The sequence below is a fragment of the Orcinus orca genome, chromosome 17 (assembly GCF_937001465.1).
Source record: "Orcinus orca chromosome 17, mOrcOrc1.1, whole genome shotgun sequence".
Lineage (NCBI taxonomy): Eukaryota > Metazoa > Chordata > Mammalia > Artiodactyla > Delphinidae > Orcinus > Orcinus orca.
This window is the reverse complement of record NC_064575.1, coordinates 52,186,942-52,206,915: the sequence shown is the minus strand read 5'-3', so window position 1 is coordinate 52,206,915 and position 19,974 is coordinate 52,186,942. Positions and strand designations below refer to the sequence as shown.

At 40.8% G+C, this 19,974-nt stretch overlaps 1 protein-coding gene across 2 annotated transcripts in view; it reads left to right on the top strand.

Moving 5' to 3' along the window:
• Positions 1-1,009: 1,009 nt before the first annotated feature.
• The window catches only part of YWHAZ (tyrosine 3-monooxygenase/tryptophan 5-monooxygenase activation protein zeta), a 32,226-nt gene continuing 13,261 nt past the window's right edge, over positions 1,010-19,974 (top strand). The window contains exons 1-2 of one of the 2 annotated variants that reach the window (XM_004275338.4): positions 1,010-1,190; positions 4,064-4,368. In XM_004275338.4, coding sequence (XP_004275386.1) covers positions 4,075-4,368 — 294 coding nt within the window. In that variant the 5' untranslated portion in view covers positions 1,010-1,190; positions 4,064-4,074. Of the gene's footprint in view, positions 1,191-2,548; positions 3,039-4,063; positions 4,369-19,974 lie in introns of those variants that run through there. The other variant, XM_033438185.2, reaches the window with a different exon arrangement.

Sequence of the window (19,974 nt, the reverse complement as noted above, 5' to 3'; positions counted from 1 at the left end):
ACCTCTTTCTTTGCCTCCCTTCTTGTTAAGGCCTCCCCGGCCACCTCAAAGCCTCCATCTAAGGAAGCTGTCTTTTCCCCTCGGAGGTTGTAGGCTTTCTGAGAGCCTCCTTCCAGGCCTCAGCTCCGCCCGCCCGCCCCACCTCAGCCCCACTTCGCGCCCACCCATTGTCCCCTCGCAGCTGTCACTGCGCGCTGATCCCCAAATTCCGATTGGAAAACCATCCCGTCGCTCAGCCCACCCTCTGGGACCGGACGCCTCACTCTCTGCCGAGCCTTAAAAGGCCTCCGGCCGCTTTCCCCGAGCCAGCAGGTAAAGCCGCGGCGGCGGAAGGGAGAAAGGGAGGGGCCGCGCGCCCCGGTCGCCCCGCCCGGCGTGGGGGAGCGGCGGGCTAGCAGGCTAGCGCGCCACCACGCCCCTACCCGACCCTCTGACCGCGCCCTCCCACTACCCCAAGTCCAGATCAGGATGCTAGCGCCGCGGAGCCGCTCTCGTAATCCCGCCCCTCGGATGGCCCCGGGGGCAGCTACCACCGCGAAACACGGAGGGCGGGGCGGGCCAGGCGGCTGGGAGGTGGTGGTGGGGGAGGATGTGAAAGGTCCCGGATGTTGCTGAACGGGAGCCCCTTCTAGAGGGAGTAACTGGCGCAGGCGCAGAAGGATCGCACGAAAAGCTACGGTGGGGGTGGGGAGAAATTTCCTCCTGGCTGGTTTAGAAGAGTGAGCCGGCGGAGGTAGCGGGGGGATCCGAAGGGAAGGCGAGTAAGGGGTGGGGGTATTGGTGGCCAGGAGAAAGAAAAAAAAAAGAGCTTCCTGTTCAGGCGCACTCAGGACAGGAGTAGAAAAGCTGGAAACCGAGCGGGCTGGGGAGGAGTGTTGGGAACGGAGAGGACGCGCGCTCCTCCGCTCGCCCTCTAGTGCGGGCGGGCAGGACGGCCCCGCGCTGGGGAGCGGCGGTTGCTCTGGGCCCCCTGAGCTGTGGGCACCAATCAACGGTTGCCATAGCAGCGTTTGACGTCATCGTGCGTGTGGCGCCCCTGCTGCCGGGGCTGGTGATTGGAGGAAACCCCGTGTCTGCGGAGCGGCTGTAGCCTGTGAGCAGCGAGATCCAGGGACAGAGTCTCAGCCTCGCCGCTGCCGCCCAGAGACCGCTGAGCCCCGTCCGTCCGTCGCCACCCACTCCGGACACAGGTAAGGGATCCGGCCGCCGCCGCCTCGCCCGGCTCCTTCCTGTCCCAGGCCAGCCTTCCGAAAGCGCGGGGGCCGTCCCCGCTCCGCATCCCTTCAGCCCCACTCGCCCGGCGGGAGCGGCGCTGGGCTGAGGCGGAGTCTCCTCAGGCGGAGACGGGCGGCGGCTTCTCTTCCGCTGGATTCGGGCGGGCGGCTAGCGGCTGCTTCGGGCTACTTGCTTCCGCATCGGCCGCGATGAGCGCCCGGCCCCGGTCCCGGCCCCCTCGGTGGGAAGGGCGCCCACACGCCAGATCCCCGGGACCCGCCCGGTCGCCGGTTCCCGGCCGGCCGAGGCACCGCCGGCTGCGATCCTTTCCCACCCGCGCCCCCGAAGCTCCCTTTTCAGCGCCTCCCCGCTGCTTGCTTCCGCCCGAGATAATGACTCGGCGGCTGCGGGCATTGCAGTGGCGCAGGTGAGGCCGCCCCCTCCCCGCCGCCTCCCCCCTCCCCTGCCTCTCCCGCCCGCTCCTCGGCGCAGCCTCCGCGCCCCGCGCTGCGGTGGCGGCACCCAGCCCTCCCCCACCCGGGTGGCGGCGCGGCGGGAGGCCCGGGCACCGGGCTGCGAGCCGAGGCGGCCCGGAAGCGCCCGCCAGGTAGACCTGGGCGAGGCCGCACTTCGGGCGAGTCGGCTCCGGGGTGGGGCTCGCCCGCGACCCAGAGCCGAATTTCCTGGGTTCCGCGGCGGGGGGACTTGAATATTCCTGGAGGGGTGGGGGATGGGCTGGCTTTCTATGTCCGGGTGGAGGGGGGCTGGAAACCCAGGTAGGGATGAGGATGGGGAAGACGGTGGGCCGCGCGTCTCGCTCGTTCCCGCGGGGGCTGGAACTGAAGGGTCTTGGTCTGGGTGTGTAGACGGGGACCCCGCTCTGCGGGGCGGGTGAGCCAGAGCATAACAGCCGGCGGTGGCCCTGCTCGCCTGGGTGTGGCTCGCCCCTCCCCCACCTGCCGCAGCTGTCGGGTCCCCGTAGACTAAGTGAGCACCCGCGGTGGCCGGTGGCGGACGGACGCCGGTGGAAGAGTGGGGTGTGTCCGCGGCCGGCTCGTCTGGTTCCGCTTCTGCGGGCGGCGCTGGCGTCGGTGCCCTCGGCGCGGGCGGCTCCCCTCCCCGGCTCGGGCGGGGGCGTGCGGCTCCTCCCTCCGGCCCCGGTGGGGGAATTAACACTCGGCAGTAGGTTGGGCTCCTTGACACAGATCCGCCATGACAAAGAGGGAGACTCGGGGACAGAGCGGAGGCACCAGCTTGGGCGGAGCCAAGGAGGGGGGTTGCGGATGGCGCGGACGGAAGGGTTTGCACTTTAAAGTCGCAGTCGGCCCGTTTTCGTTTCACCCACCTCGACGTCTTAGGCCGGCTAAGGGTTAAATGGGTGCGGCCAGTCCTTGGAGCGCTGGTTATTCTGAGAAACCTAATCCATTTCCCGCTTGCATCCGAGGAGTTGGGGAGGGAAACCTTTGTACTGGTCTTAGATAATTTTCATTAGAAGCAGCGTTAGTCCGAGAGCATTTTTGAGTTCCTAGGGGAGAAATTAGTAATTTCAAGAAGAGGGGAGAAATTAGTAATTTCAAGAAGAGGGGGGTGGGGAGGTTATGCGATCACAAATTTTAGTTTTCGCATTGAAACAGTCTAGTTCCCATTCAAGCTCGCTAATTGCTTGTTCAAACACAGAGGACCTGTGCCGATTTGGTTTTTTGAAACAAAAAGTATTGTGGGATTTCCCTGGGAAGGTAAAGAAAGGGAGTCATTTCCTGTAGTGAATGACAGTGACTCTTCTGTTCATCATAAATCCTGTACCCTGTGGGACCACTGTATGGGTTAGTATCTTTCTGTGCTGCTTTAGGACCTTTCAAAAGGATATATTAAGGAATAGTAAAACGGGGGAAATTGAAAAGTCGAAGGAGCTTTAAAATGAGAAAGAATTAGGAAGTTACGATATAAGGGCAGCTCGGGTGATAATGTATTCAATTAAATTTTGACTACTAGGAACAATGCAGTAATTCTGCATTTAAACTGAACAGTGACATCAGAAACACTGGTGACACCGGGAAGCACTTAATAGATACATTTTAGTGCTCGCAGATAGTAAGAATCGAAGTTCCAGGATTCATGGGTGTTATTTTTTAAGCCTGTGTGCATATAACAAGGTACAGATAAATGAAGCCTTAGGGTCAGTTATGTATTGATCCTTGGTGGTGGTTTTACATTCACAATATATTAAAACAAGCAGTTTGGTCATTTCTCCCAGAAAATTGGCATGCTACGATCAGCTGTTGCAAAGATCAGTGGACTTGGGGTGGGGGGGATACCAACTAAAATTTAAACACTCCTGACAAGAGTAGCTATTACCAAAGTAAAAGGACATGAATTACATTCAACTGACAGGTATCGTGATTCTGGGAGTGTGATAGTGTAATGTTCTTCATAGGTGGTGTTTTCACTAAAAGCTGCTTAATTTTGGATTATTTAGTGATATTTGAAACTGGAGTTGAGATTTTGACCAAGTAAGATAACGGTTGGTTTTTAAGGCCGCCTCTTGGTGAATGTGCTTTAACCTTATGTGAAATAAGGATCCTGAACAAAGATGAGGTAATGTAATTTTAGTTTTGCTAAACCAGTGTTAATGGCTTTAAATGTACCCTCTGCATGCTGAGCATGCCAGTATTTTTTTTCTTAGCATTCTTTTGTGAGGCTGCATTAAATTTTTCGTGTAAAGAATCTTCCATAGGTAATTAGGTTTGAGGTGTTAACATAGCTTGTTTACAAAAGGTATAATTTTCAGTCTGTTTGTTTTAATGGAAAAAAAAAAATCTAAATGCTACTTTTTTTTTTTTCCCGGCAGAACATCCAGTCATGGATAAAAATGAGCTGGTGCAGAAGGCCAAACTGGCCGAGCAGGCTGAGCGGTATGACGACATGGCGGCCTGCATGAAGTCTGTAACTGAGCAAGGAGCTGAATTATCCAATGAGGAGAGGAATCTTCTCTCAGTTGCTTATAAAAATGTTGTAGGAGCCCGTAGGTCATCTTGGAGGGTCGTCTCAAGTATTGAGCAAAAGACGGAAGGTGCTGAGAAAAAACAGCAGATGGCTCGAGAATACAGAGAGAAAATTGAGACCGAGCTAAGAGATATCTGCAATGATGTACTGGTGAGAATCAAACCATTCAGTTTAGCGTCGCTATGATATAGAGTTCCTGTAATGCATATCAGTTAGGTTACTCTCAACTTTTTCTTTCTTTGGTTTTTCCTTTCCTTTTGCAAATTGGTTGTTCTAGATTTCCAAGTCTTTCAGGGTGTCATTACAAAAAGATGTTAAAACAGTTGTATAAGGTAAATGCAAAGATGATTATCAATCAGTTCAAATAGATTAGTAGTGTGTTTTGTTCTAATTGAAAAGGTAAAGTAATTGTATATCGTTTCAGTTATGGTTAGAATATTTGTAGTAGTTCTAGAGCTGATTTTCTTTAAAGTACGTATATGGATGCAGGAATTTTACATACCCTGTTTTAGGTGCGATGTAATAGGAGACTCACTGTAGACTTAGTAGCCTTCCCTGGATTAGCCACTATAATGTTAATGTAATGAGTCAGCCATGCGGAAAACTGGCTTCACAGTTGCTTTTGCCTCTTCCTGGTTTAAGTGTTGGAGGTCTCAACTTTGAACACTGACAACCACAATAAAAGATTATGAAAAACTCAAGCTTGATTTTTCCAGGTTCATTCAAGAAGTATTTTAAGTATTCAGTATCTACTTGTTGAAGCACTGCTTCTCTAAATAGCTTAAAAGAATTGAACATTACATTTTGGTTAATTTTAAAATTTTCTTACAAATGATTTTCTGTGGCAGAAAAGTTTAAATCTGAGGATAAATTGGTAGACGATCCAACCATTTAGCATGTAACAACTTATATACACTAATACTTTCCCTTTTAATGAACCATGGTTTTTGGAATAATATTTGAAGTGGGTTTTACTAAATGATTTCTCTTGTATTTCAGGACTTCAGGTTACACATTGGGTCTCAGTATGGCAGGGCTCTGGTATATAGAGGGATGCAATATCCCAATTCCTCTGAAAATCCAGCTGCACTATTTAATTATTTGAACCTTGTTTACGGAAGAACTACTATAATGAGCGATATAGGATTATTTCTCATGTTGTGGGGTTTGGAGTTTTTGTTAAAGTTATAATGGTATTATGATTCCTTTATACTAGTCTGAGACTAATGGAATATCTTCAGTTCCTAAATTATGAGTATTTTTCTTAAATGATGATTTTCTTTAGGCTATCTTTTTAAAGAACAATAATATTTTTTATCTTAACGTGGGCGCCAGTCTTCTTGTGTGGTATCTGTCTTGTGTGTGGTTTGTTTTTGATTGCTTACTTGAAATCTTTACATTGATAGCTATCATTCATTTCTAAGATGAGAAGGGAGTTCTGGCTTTTATTGATACTAAATGACAAATGCTCATCTTGTGGTTTGCTAAGGTAATAAGAATATTTAAAATTTGAAAATATGATGTTTTCCTATAATAAAAAACATGTTGGGCTTTTCCCACCTTGCTCTGTTTACTGATTAGCACCTGTGTACGTTACTGAGTTTTGTTCGCTCTGATATTTTTCCTCCAATTATTACACCTAATAGATCAAATAATTTTTATTTTGGTTCCAAAGAGTTTGCTACAAGTTATAATTTCCCTTAAGACAAAAGTCAATTTTAGGAATAAGTGGGGGACGCAGTAACATTTACCCTCTACTTACAGCTTATTTGAGATTCCAGGTAGGTATCTGCATGTTTTCCACACAAGAAGTATAAAAGGTCCTGTCATTGTGAGGATTTTCCTAGGAAAAGACTATAGCAGTTTTAACTTTACTTCCCTTTGGTTTCCTTATCAAGGAAAAAAAATAGGATCCGTGGGTGAGAATAACTGGATTAATCTCTAAATAGCTTCTCCTTGTTATGATTATTAAGGGGGTTTCATACTGGTCACTACCCATGTTCTCCTTCAGAATAGCACTGGCTTCTTACCGAGTCTAAACGAAATTTCCACTTCGAAAGTATAGATATATGAAAGTTTAATTCCTTTATTATACAGAAGACTCAGAATCCTAAACAAGCTTTTGCTTCCAGCCTTAGTCTTTTCTAAAGTAAAGCTCCAGTAGTGATCTTTGCATGGCTCATGCCTCTTAACATATAGTAGATACTCAAGTATTTGTTAAGTAAATGAGCAAAAAGCCTTCTTTTGGAAAAGAGGATAATAGAACTAGGTCAGCAGCACTGCTAATTTTCCAAGGCCTTTTCTGTTTCAACTTGGGAAAATTCGATATTTACAGATACTGTGATTCGTTACAGGCAGGCTTCTTTCTTTCCCTGTCATCTTTTTTTCAGGCAGGTCATGTTGACTCTGGAAACATCTTGCATAAAATTCCTTTTCCCCTTTTTAGTAAAATGGAAGAGTAAAATATAGCAGAACTGTTATTTCTCCTAGAGAAAATAATTGTTTGAACTGATTTACTTGATGATTAATGAAAGTGTGCTTAATTATATCTCAATATCTTACTTATAAAAATATACCCAGTTATAATTTTTATTACTCTAGTTTTTTTCTGAACTTTGACTTCTAATTTGAGGAAAACAAGCAGGTAATTCCTTTTCAGAATTAACATTATTGGCTGGTGGCATCAGTGATGAATGAACCAGACTTCATTGTTCTATTGAGTACCTGTATCATACTGGCTAAGAAAATATTCTCTTTCTTCCTACTAGGGGGAACTAACCTCCACGGTTCAAAGTTCTTCTGAAGAGCTCTTTAGTCCATTATTAGGTTACCGCCATTCTGGTTATGGGCACTTTATCAAGTGTTTGCTTAATTTATATCATTTACTTAAGCAGAGAAAGAGCAGTTTGCTTAATTTATATCATTTACTTAAGCAGAGAAAGAGCAGGGAACATGTTACTTTGGACAAAAGTTTTAGAGCATTACTGTGGAAAATGGTCACTGGCTTTATTCTTCACAGCATGGACTTCTCTTTATGCCAAAAAAATTGCAGTTTTCTTCCTTGTGTCGTTAAATTGTGAACTAATGTAGTCTGCCTTTTCTACCAGATCTTAGACCAAAAGCTCTCGTGTTCGTGGGGGAGGGGATCAACACCTCTTCTGTCTAAACTCAAAAGAAGCCAAAAAATTGGGTACTTTATCTGAACATGATGAAATGGAAAATGAAATGAGGATATGCATACTAGATTGAACCTAATTCAAACTCAAAGAAGAATGTAGTGTTGTAAAAAGAGCTCCAGGTTTTGAGTCAAACCAACTTTTTACCATTGAATAGCCGAGTGGCCTAAAGAAATCTTCCATCCCTCAGAGAAAACTGAGCTCAATTAAATGGGAATAATATCTACCCCATAGGGTTGTTGTGGAGAAAGAAAATCAGGTACTCTTAGTGCCCCAATTTATCTCAGTTTTGGGCTTCTGTTTAAAGCAGTGACAATAGTACAAACCTGCCTCTAATAATATAGAGGTCTTGTAACTCAGGAGTCCAAGAATTGGAATTAAAAGATCCAAGAAGCCTTAAAAATTGTGTATTTTTCTAGGGCAGAGGGCCCGTACTGGCCAGCAAATTTTCAAAGGTTTCATTTAAAAATTGAAAGCCACTGGTATAAGGTAAAGAATGGCTTCCTTTCACAAATCAGTAAAATCATGAGTCTGCCATTTGTAACAGTTGGCAACAGTAGTTGTGTGATTCAGTTAACTTGACTGCGTTCCATTTTATTATGCTTCTCTACATTTTTAAGGTGTGGTTTTCAAGGTGTGGTTGCTGGGCACTGGGTTTTATCTCTAGCTCATGGAAATGCCATTAAGCAGGAGCAAGCTAGGAAACCAGGCAGCTTTGGGGTCCTTCCTAGTCTGAATATGTTAACACATTTTTGACCAGAGACAGATTTTGGCCACAGGCGTTAGTTTCTGCAGAAATCCCCTGGTCAATAATGTGTTAATATGTGTCTTAGGCTTTAAAAACTGCTATATAGAGTTTTAAGTTGAAAATCACTAGGCAGTTCACTTATTGGAATAAGGGCTTCTCAGAAGACTTCTGCAGTGTTATATTCATTTTCACTACTATATATATTTACATGTTTTTGTCAATAACTGTTTTTGGTATGTTTCAGAGTACAAAGACCTTATGTGACATAGCAGATAGCAACAGTCCCTTCCAGGAAGGAGTACATTTGATAGTCTTTTTGGGAATAAAATTCAGTAGTCTTTTTAAAAGAGTTTTCATGATAACCATTAAACATTGACCCTGGTGAGGTATTTTGTATATTTGGGAAGTCTGAGGTGTGTGAAGTGTAAATGAAAGAAAATAAAGGAACAAAGAAAAGAGAGGTAGATGTTAGCCGTTTGGTGGGAAGGGGAAGAATAACAGCTTGATCAAGAGCAACAGGTTACCTGTCCTTTTTTGGCATAGCAATACTTAGATAAGAATGAAGTCTTTCCTGCCTGTTCTAAGAGGAGATATAGATGACCTGGAGATGTTTAGTGATTAGATGAGCTGTGAAGATAGTTAAAAGTGAACTAAGAGGAAAAGATGAAAGGATTCAAAATTGGACTTAAAGCAAAAAACCTGAGTAATGGGCTTCCCTGGTGGCGCAGTGGTTGGGAGTCCGCCTGCCGATGCAGGGGACGCGGGTTTGTGCCCCGGTCCGGGAAGATCCCACATGCCGTGGAGCGGCTGGGCCCGTGAGCCATGGCCGCTGAGCCTGTGCGTCCGGAGCCTGTGCTCCGCAACGGGAGAGGCCACAACAGTGAGAGGCCTGCGTACCGGGGGAAAAAAAAAAACCTGAGTAAAATCTTAAAGTAGAGGAGGAACATGCACACTTATGCATCTAATCTGCCCAAGAAAGAGGAAGAAATTGTATTCAGCCCTAGCAGAGGCTTTTGAATTAGAAAGGAGGGAAAATAAAGCTACCTTAGAGTTGTAATAGCGTATGGAGAATAATTCTGATTTTCATTTTTTCTTCTAAAAACCCAACTTTATCAGTAAAGAAATCTTACTGGTAACACCTCAATAGTGGTACAGTAGGAAGACCCAAGTTAGTTGTTTAATTGGAAAGTGGTTCAAGTATGTGTTCATACTTGGTCTAAACATTTATTTTCAATTAAAACAGATGTGTATGTTCATTTGCCCATTGCTAATGTGGAGCTAAGACCTTTTCTTTGAATATGCATAGATCCACAGTTTGGAAATAATTTACTAGACACCCCTAAAATAGATGCATCCTTTACAAAATGCTGTTTGAGTTTGCATAGCAGAGTGAGAACTTGAAAGCTAGAAGAATAATCAGTTCATAATCCTAGAAATATTTTTCTAATCTTTTAGTTTGAATAACCCAAGTGGTGTGCGTGTGTGTGTGACTCTCCTTTAAAAACTAGTCGTTTCGCGCATTCAGCTTAGTTTTCATAGGAACACTTCTTTTCATACTTATATTTCATAACACTTAAGTAACATACCATTTTAAGTAATTATAGCCAAGTATAATGGCATAGTTCGGGAAACAAATATGGGACTCTTAATAAGGCTATAACTGCTGATAGAAGCTGAAGGGAGTTCCAGAGAGTAGCCGAAAAACTTATCTGAAGTATTTAGCCCAAAGTCATGGGCATGATTGATGTTTACTTAGGAATGAAAGGCCTAATGTAAAGCCAGTCTGTTAGGTAAGTAGGATTTGGTTAATCCAGCAAATTAAGTGATGGTTCATTCTATCAGAACAGTAGGTGGGAACATTGCTTTATTTAAAAGCCTTTTCCAATAATTTTGCAAGAGATTAGGAGAGAGAGGGGTACTGGTTAGATCATGAAGGGTCTACTATGTTATAAATTAAGGAATGTGGGACTTAATGGCCGTATGAAACAGGCAAAGGAAGTGACACCAGATTTTGCCAACAACAAGGTGTGTTGATAGACATGCAAAAATAATTCTGCTCTTATAAAGAAAATCAGAGCTTTTGATTTGACCATTTTTTTGGATTTCTGATCATCCAGTTCTGTTCTTTGGACTAACTTTCTCCTTTTACTAATGTCAGAAATAGATTCTCAGTGCCCTCCATCATAGTTTATCACATTCATATATTAACCTTGGGGTTTTTTTTTTGGAATTGGGGCTTTAACCTGTGAAAGACAGGGTTTTTTTTCCCCCCATGAATATATTACCTATTTTCATCTCTGATGACTGGTTCTACCACGTAGAGGGAGCCCAGTATGTGAAATAGTTCTTCATTTATAATATTAAATGTTATTGGACCATTTAGATTAATTTGACCACAAGTTTTTTATTCCAAAATAGGTGATCTTTGACACATTTATATTGAAGAACATTTGTGTGTATGAGAAATTTTTTAAAAGTCAAAATTATGGGTGTTCTGATGTCAGCTAAGTTAAAAATTAATGTAGTCCATTGCAATTCTAATAAGCATTAGAATTTTTTTTCTAGAATTCCTGAGATATTCCTCTTGTGATTTCATCCTGGTTTCCATAGCTCTTTTCTTTATTATGGTTTTACATTGAGAATAAACACTGCTCTTTAGAGGATTTAGAATTGCTGTCAATTTCAGCGTGCTACAAGCAAGAGTTCATCTTCCTTTTGAAACTACCTGTCCTTTCTAGCCTCTTAATTTTTAGCACATTTTCTAGACTTAATCAAAATGACATCTTGGACTCAACTTTGACTTCATTTTCTGATTGCAAGTTATTGCTGTGTTGCCTACATCATAGGTTCTCAACCGTTTACATTGTTGATACTCATTTGTATGATGCACTCCCGTGGGTAGTACCCAGGATTATTTGCCATTGCCATTGTACTAGTTAGTAGTAGTTCTGCCCCTTACTCTCCCACTCAGAAGCATATTGGCAAGAAAGTGATGGTGTGAGGAAGGGTAAACTTGACCTAATTTTAATGGACAGAAGCTAAATTGTAAACCTTTTACAGCTAGTGGTGGTCATTCACTCGGACTTGCTATCTTTACTGTTCTTTTCCCGGTTCTATGCTATATACAGACAGCTCTTACTCTTCTTACCGTTTTATAAAACAGTGCTTTCCTTCTGTTCATTTGCTCCATCTTTGCCAGAATACCCTCTATAACGCCTTCAGCTCTAGTTTGGTCTTCTTACTTTCCCTCACACAAGCCATTGCTGATTCCCATCTTTATGGCCCGAGGGTTTCCTGAGGGTTTCATTACTCTGATTTGTAACTTATTTATTTATTTATTTTGTGCTCACGGGCCCAGCTGCTCCCGCAGCATGTGGGATCTTCCCGGACCGGGGCACGAACCCGTGTCCCCTGCATCGGCAGGAGGACTCTCAACCACTGTGCCACCAGGGAAGCCCTGTAACTTATTTTAATTTTGATATCCATGTTGTTTTTGAACTTAAGAAGATTGGCTCTATTTCTTTATTCCCCTTAAAAACAGGACCATTGACATTTGTGGTATTTAATATGTAAAGTATGCTGAAGGAATGATACGCTTAATATTTAGGTGGCACAAATTTGAATTTGGCTTGGGAGAAATGGCATGCTTAGCCACCACATTCTTATCAGTTCCCATTGTACTAAGTACATTTCTTTGCAACAGGTCATTCTCCTTTATTCTCTAGTGAGCATTTCCCTATAATGATGAAAACTTGTATCTGTAAAAATTGCTATGCAGTAGCAGTTGTCGTTTGTCACTGATATAATTTTGCATTTTCTGGTAAGGTATAATGTGACATAAGTAGTGATGTAGTATTAAATAGTCTTATATCTTGGCAGATTTCACTAATGTTTTTCTGGTGACGTTAGTTTGCTATAGTGTGGATCTTGGGGGCAACAAAGCATGGTTGAATATATCTGACTTCTACCAGTATGGTCCTGGTGTATGGCACATTCATGTTTGTTTGTATTGGAATAGATAACTAAAAGGTTTCAGCATATAAGCTTTTTCTTTCTTTCAACAGAATTTGTGAGTTTTCTTCCCTTCTCCCCCAAATAAAAATACGGTTACGATGGTATTAACTACAGGTAGGATGGCAAAGTAAGAATGTAATGACAGTCAGTCAAATGTTAATCTATAGAGTTAAGTAAGTCAAACTAAGATTTGTCCAATTGGTTGACTTGTATGCATGTTCATTCTTTTAAGACCTAGAAAAGGTGCAGTTTTTGTAGTATTGGAATTTCATTTATTTGAATTGCTTAATGAGTTGGACATCATTAGAGAAGTTAGAAATGTTTTAGTGGAGGTTAACTTCCATCTCGCAAACAAATTCCAGGATCTACGAGTTTTTTTAAATTAGCGGTATTACCAGGGAACCCAGTGGTGAGTTGAATGTTTCTCATCTAAGTGATTAAATACAAATGCTTTTCTGAGACAGACCTACTTCTCTTGTTGATCCAAGACTCATGAATTGTCAACTCATAATTATTTTTGCCCCTTAAAACAACATACATTAAACACCATTGCCCAGAATTTCAAAGGAATACTTGGACCACATTCAACCAAGGGAAACGTGATGAAAATCCTACTCAAAACACGTTACCTTTAAAATGTGATTCTGGGAAATTGACAGTTGAGGACAGTGTATAGGTAGGCAGTAGTATTCTTAGAACAAGCAAATTCTTAAGTCAGTAATTTGATGAGTATTTTACTACGGTGTTTAGAAGATGTTTGGAAATGACATCAAATGGATCATAACACTTTGTTAACAGTAATGACTTTTCCCTTCAGTTTACCATTTGATAGTTTCCATCTGATAAGAGAGGATTATCATCAGACTTAAATTTAATTGGGTCATAGGGATAAGACTTGAAGAATAATCTTATGAATATTTCTAAAAAATAAACTATAATGTGTGCTGCTTTACTTTAAAGGGGTGATACAACCTAGCACAGACTATGCAGACTTTTGGTGTTTGAATTTTTAAAATTCATTTTATGACTCTGGGCAGGTATTACATCTCTGTGACTCTTATTTCCACATCTGCAAAATGGAAATAATAATAGCATCTACCTCTAGGATATTTTATATAGAGTTAATACATCCCCGTGGTAATAGTAGATAGCAGATATACTGCTTACCTTCTTTTGTGCTTCTTTGATATCACTTCATTGTGGCTTGATTTATTAATTTTGGATTAAATTTAAGAGAATTTTAATAAACTGCTTAAACTTTAAATTTAATATTTATTGATTACTTGCTACTTTATAAGCCCTGTACATAAAGAAAAACATAATAAATATAAAAAGCCTCTGCTCATAAAAAGAATCTCAACAGCCTAGAGGGGAAAGTACTGTGTGTTGGTCAAATTCAGAAGAGCTGGTCTTCAACCTTCTTTTTTAAAAGTGGCTGATAATCTGGTCCCACTAAGGAATTATACACAACACACAATGTGCATGTGCAAGTTTTAAAAAACACTATAAAAAATGAGGTTTTTAAAACAAAAAGTGCTTTGTGATGGAAATATTGGGAAATAGGGCCTTGATTGGTGAGAAACTTCAACCCAAGTAGGTCAACATTAATGCTAGCTCTGAGAAAGGCTCTGGGGAAGGGGACCCTAGTGTCAGACAGTTTTAGCAGTTATCACTCAATGCTCAATAATTTCTTTTTGGTACTTTTCACCATCTTTTAATCTTTAGGAGGTACATTTCGAATATGACTAAAATACTAATTTAAAAAAAAAAAACATTTTAGAACACACCAGGCTTTCTATCAGCATTGAGTTTTTATGTGGTTGTCTTTTGTTTCGTTTTTGGTAAGAATCAGGGAGCCAAACTACTCTGGCTTTTTAACAGGAATTAAAATGAAATTTTAGGCTGGTTTCAACATTCCTTAAACACCATAGAATAATATATCTTGGCTTTATCAAATTCCTTGTTGCTATTTTAAAAGTTAGATGGTGCAGATTTGCCATCTATTTCTTATTAGTGGAAAATGCATTCAGTTAAGTGACTGGTCAGAGTCCTCTATGGTTCCATCCTTGAAGTTAAGAAGCTCTGTCCCTTCATATCTATATGACTTTATCATTTATAGAATACCTAAAATTTTACTCTGTGCCAACATTACACAGAAAGTCTTCAAATACGTACCAAATTAGTTCTTGACACCATCTAATTTATTAGCAGTTTTGGTGGAGCAACTGGTGGAGTTGCAATTGAAAGAAAGGAAAGCAATGCAGCCACAAGAGGGAGTAAGAGAATAATTTCTAAATTGATGGGCCTTCGTTGCAATGAAAATAGCTGCTTGCCTTTTAGAATTTTGAGACTTTAGGAATGATAAAAGTCTCAGGGGCTCTACAGAATAAAGTGAAAGTTCTGGGAAAATTCTCTGTGCACAAGGGAATTGTGCAGGACCAGAATTGTGAACTTCTCCGTTGTGCTATAGAATTTGAATTAAACTTCATATTGGGGATATTATTTAAAATGACATTTGTGGGGCTTTTGAGTTTTTTAATTGAATAATAAATTGGGAGGTGAATTTTATAGAATCATTGGATTTGGGGCTTGAAGGAGCATCTACCCTAGCTTTTTCATTTTCACAGATCAAGAAGCTGAAGCAAAATAAGACTTTGTCCAGTTGCATGACCTGTATGCTTGTTTGTTAATCTAGGAGAGATCCTGTTGCATTTAATTTACGAGGAGTGCCCAATTTTTGTTGCATTGGAATTTCATGTATTTGAATTGTTTAATGAGTTGGACATTAGAGAAGTTAGAAGTGTTTTTTAGAGAAGGTTAAATCCCATCTTATAACTGGAAAAATTACCACTTTGTTTAAGTGATGGCTTTAGTTTTAGACTATATTTTAGGGTTCTGTACTTAAAATGAAAATAGCAAGAATCACACTTGAGGGCCTTGTGCCTCAAGTTCTTGGCACCTTTTCCCTTTTAGCCATCGGCATTTTTTGTGCCTGATTGGTATGAAAGCGCACTATCTATATCCTGGCCTCTTTTCCTTTGTGTTCAGGGAAGAGGGCCATGATAGTACAGTCTAAAACAGAGCAATGGGTTGTAGAGGCTTGGTCTTCCCTGTGCACACATCTGGTGAAATCAAGTCAAAGGAGACACTTGCCCAGCTATGTTTTCAAATTGCAGTCCGTAAATGTCTCATTAGAGGTTGATTCTTTTGCTTTATTATTCTGGGACTATTTACTGTTTGCTTAGTGACTTTTTAATGTATATTAATTAATGGAAATTGAATTTAACAGTATAACCAATTGTTGGAATACTCTCCAAGACAAAGTGGGAACCTCCTCTCCACCCCTCATTTTAATTTGCAAACACATCACTTATTTTTGTGACATTTTTTTCTCCTAAATACAAGTTGTACCAGGCCAATAAGGAAATTTGAAAAACATAGATGAGCACATAAAGGGTGTAAGAGTGGAGAACAGAACTCACTGATAATGTCGTCTTCCAGAAATAGTCATTTTTTTTTAATCACTTTAAAAAAATTATTTATTTATTTTTGGCTGCACTGCATCTTCGTTGTTGACGGGCTTTGTCTAGTTACGGCGAGCGGGGGCTACTCTTTGTTGTGGTGCACGGGCTTCTTATTGCGGTGGCTTCTCTTGTTGTGGAGGACGGACTCTAGGCGTGCAGGCTCAGTAGTTGTGGCTCAGTAGGCTCTAGAGCGCAGGCTCAGTAGTTACAGGGCTTAGTTGCTCTGCCACATGTGGGGATCTTTCCGGACCAGGGCTTGAACCCATGTCCCCTGCACTGGCAGGCGGGTTCTTAACCACTGCCCCACCAGGGAAGTCCCCTAGAAATAGTCACTATTAAGAAGGTTTTTCTTTAAAACTTACTTTTATATAAGTGTAGTATTAAGTAACCAAAAGTGAAAATAGCCTCTTCTACATATGGTAATTAAACTGCCTTTCTAACCATTTATTTTTTAACTTTTTATTTTGAAATAAGTTCAAATTTTCCCGTATATCCTTTACCTGATTCCCCAAATGTTAACATGTGTAACTACAATATAATGATCAAAATCAATAAATTAATAAAATAATGGATAAAATAAACTATTATATAACCTATAGCAGTTACAAATTATACCACTATAATTGCCTAATTCTGGTCCAGAATTCAATCCAGGATCACAGTTTGCATTTCATTGTCATGTCTCCTTACTCTTCTTTAATCTGGATCAGTTTTTCAGTCCTTGCCTTTTGCCACTTTTTTCAAGAGTACTGGCCAGTTGTTTTGTAGAATATCCCTCAGTTTGGATTTGTCTGGTGATCCCTCATGAGTAAACTCAGATTGTGCATTTTGGGGAAGAATTCCTGGAAATGATATTGTGCCCTCCTTGGTGCATCATATTAGGAGACACATGTTGTTCTGTTACCAAACCATTATCTTTAGGTAGGACATTATATTTTCTAATTTAAACAGCAGGGAGGACTTCTAAAAACACCCTGTGGTGCAAAAGTATCAATTTTTTTTTTAAGATAGATGCCCCATAAGTATGATTACTTTATCAAAGGTTAGAACTAAGTATAGTTTGCCAAAGTCCTTTTTAAATGGGTTATGCAATTTTATAATGAATGGATTACTCTTTTGAAAGGGGGAAAAATCCCAGCTCTATAACTTGTGATTTTCCTTTGAAATACATTTTCATTACTTGGCTTCATGTATTCTAATTGACAAGCTAAATCACAGCCACTAGCCCAGTGATTTAATTTGCATAGTGGCAGGTGGTCATTCTTTAGGGCTGAAATAAATATATAAATGGTTTACAATGAGTTCTTGTTAATTTTTTAAAGTTTAGTCTAAGGACCCTTACTCTCTACATTGTCTGATTCCCATTTAAGAAAAAAAGGAAAGGACAAGTGAGGAATGGTGGGGGGCGGGACGTGTTCAGTGTGTTAGAGAAGCTTTCCTGGGGTGAAATTTAGAAGGAAGGTTTTGAAATGAATGCTACTGTGAAACACAAGAAAATCGAATGAGGAGGTGTCATGATTTTTGTTTGAAACTCCCATCACTCCTCTTGGTGGCAGAGTTGTAGTACCAAAATCTAGGTGTCCTGACTTGCAAAGAAATTTACTCTACCTTGCTGCTTCGAACTGTCCTCCCACCCTATCTCTGGTGAAGCTTTGTAGTTGTTTGTCTCCCTTAGTTGCCCCCTCCAGAGGCATTACATAGTACCTGGCGCTTATCCAAGGGTCCTGAAAGCATATTAGGGTATGCTTTGGCTGCCCTTTGGCTGCTGTTTCTGAATATATGTGCTTAGTACAGCACCCAAACACCTGTCATTTTTGAGCAATTTCTAGGTCTTTAAAGAATCAGAACATTGTTCCTTTTTGAGCAAAATATTCATTATCTAACCTACAATATCAACCTCAATTTTTACTACATTTTATCTTAACTATATATTTAGAAGTTTGGTAAGATGATGAACTTTTGATAGTCTTGATGTTAGGCTTTTCTCCTTTAAGATTGTTCTAAGTTTCCTCTGCTATATTTAAATGAAGCAGTTCAAATTAGTCTACAAATTCGGCCTGGGGATTTGATGTTTGAGTGCCTAATATGTGCAAAACATTTGTCTTTAAGGAGCCTATAAGTAGATTAAGAATATGTATGTGAAAAGTCAAAGGTGCAAAATCATAATTATTTTAAATTACACTTGCTCTGGATAACATGTTGCAGAGCATAGGATATAAAGTTCAAAAAACAACTCTTCTGATGTCATCCCACTTCCTCAGAGGTAATGTCTAATCTTTTTTGTATCCTCCTGGGAACTTGCAGGGCCCACTCAAACAGTTCTGTCCTTGAAGAATATACACAGGTAGGATCATATACAAACTATTCTGTAAGTTGAACCCACACACTTTGTTGTATATCTTATGCTTCATTCCATACTGGCACTTACCGCATTCTTTTTAACGTCGGTATAGTGTTTGATGAGTGTAGCAATTTATTTAGCTAGTCCATTGTTGATATTGACAGAAATTGGGATATTTCCTTTTGTTTTTCCTTCAGTTGAAAGCTCTTCAGACCTGAGAGGTACAGAAAATGTAGACTAAACTGAATATTTTTGAGAATTGGCTTGAGGGAGAACATAGTGTTAGAGCTGGGTATATTGAAAGGTGAATGGTACAGATTACTTTAAGTCAGTCAACAGTTCTTAGAGTGATCTGTGGACCCCTGGGAGTCCTGCTGGGGGGAGATTCATGAGGTCACACCTATTTTCTGTCTCTTTTACAGATGAGAAACCTGAGGCCCAGAGAAATTTCAGAACTTCATCAAGTTGACATAGCTAGTAAGCAGTGAACTGGGATTTGAACATAGGTAGTAAGCAGTGTAAGCTTGTGCCTTTTACAAGTCTGCTGTAAGAAGAACAAGTACTAACAGAAAATGTTTCCTTTATCTTATGTACTTTGATATAATTTAATCCTGTAGGTTTGTTTTTGTTTTTGTTTTGCTGTAATTACTTCAGTGTATTCCTTCATCAGAACCTTCAGGAGGCACCACAAAACCAGGTGGGAAAGCCCAGAGCTCAGCATGTCCCCGCCCTCTTTAATCTTGTGTTTTTAAATGAAAGTTTTTTGTGCATTATTTCACCGCTCTTATTAGATACACAAATTTTTGATTACGGAACCTGAACTGAAGTACTAAAGTTGAGAGTACAAGTGCACTAAAGCAGATTTTTTGGTTGTCAAGATCCCCATGTCTTATATTTACATCTAACTGAGTAGGAGCTGTGATTGGTGCTTTCCTGTGTATATAAACTATACTCTCATTTAGACCTCGTAGCGGCCTTTTGAAGTAGATTTTCATTTTAATCATTTGTAAATATATTTTTTATTTAAAAAATCATTTTATAAAATTAAATTTATTTCTTTAATAGATGAGAAAACTAAGACTCTGAGAGATTAACTTGCCTGAGATCTCAAAATTGATGAGAGTGGGATTTAAGGTCTTCCTGATTTTAGTTTATACTGTTTCTATTACACCAATCTGTTGCTCCAAGAAGTGCTTGGATGCCCAGAGGTTAGGGCCTTGCCACCAGCTCAGGCTGCAGTTTTGGTGTTTTAGATAGTTTGTAGTCTTGATTGTTCCTACAGATTTGATATTTTACTCTTCTTAATTTCCAGCTGTAATCATATTAAAGGACAGTGAGAGAGGTATATCACAAGAATAGAGATGGATTTTCAGTTTACAAACTTTTTATTAGAAATATTTGACCACAGTTAGAATTGAATGTTTATTGAAATTCCTAGTGGGGGCAGGTTGAGCCTAGCTCAAGAAGGGCAGTCAGAACTAGATAACCTGTCAGTTTGTGTGGTTCCTTAATGTTAATCCACTCCAGAGTCAAAGCATTGATGTTATGTAGACCATCTTTGGATCGAGCACGTGCTAGAAACTATTGTTAATATATTCTGCCCTGGGTAAATTGACTGGCTTGGGGGAAAAAATCATTACTTGACCCCGTATCTTAAGTGTTCTTACAACCTAAGAGGTTAATTGTACATGGTGCTGTAGAGGAAAAAAAAATCTTTTAACTCTAAAATCTCAAGCTCCACATAATTTATCCATTGATTAGATTAAAGTTCAGCGCCCTCTCCAGAACTATAGCATGTATTTAGCTCTGGATTATAAACCATTTACAGAGACATTTCAGATGTGGGCTTCATGCTTTCAATCCCACATAATGTTAAATGGGGATGGCTACTGTATAAAGTCAGAATATGCATTAACTCTAATTCAGCAGATTAATTTTAGGTATTTTTAAATG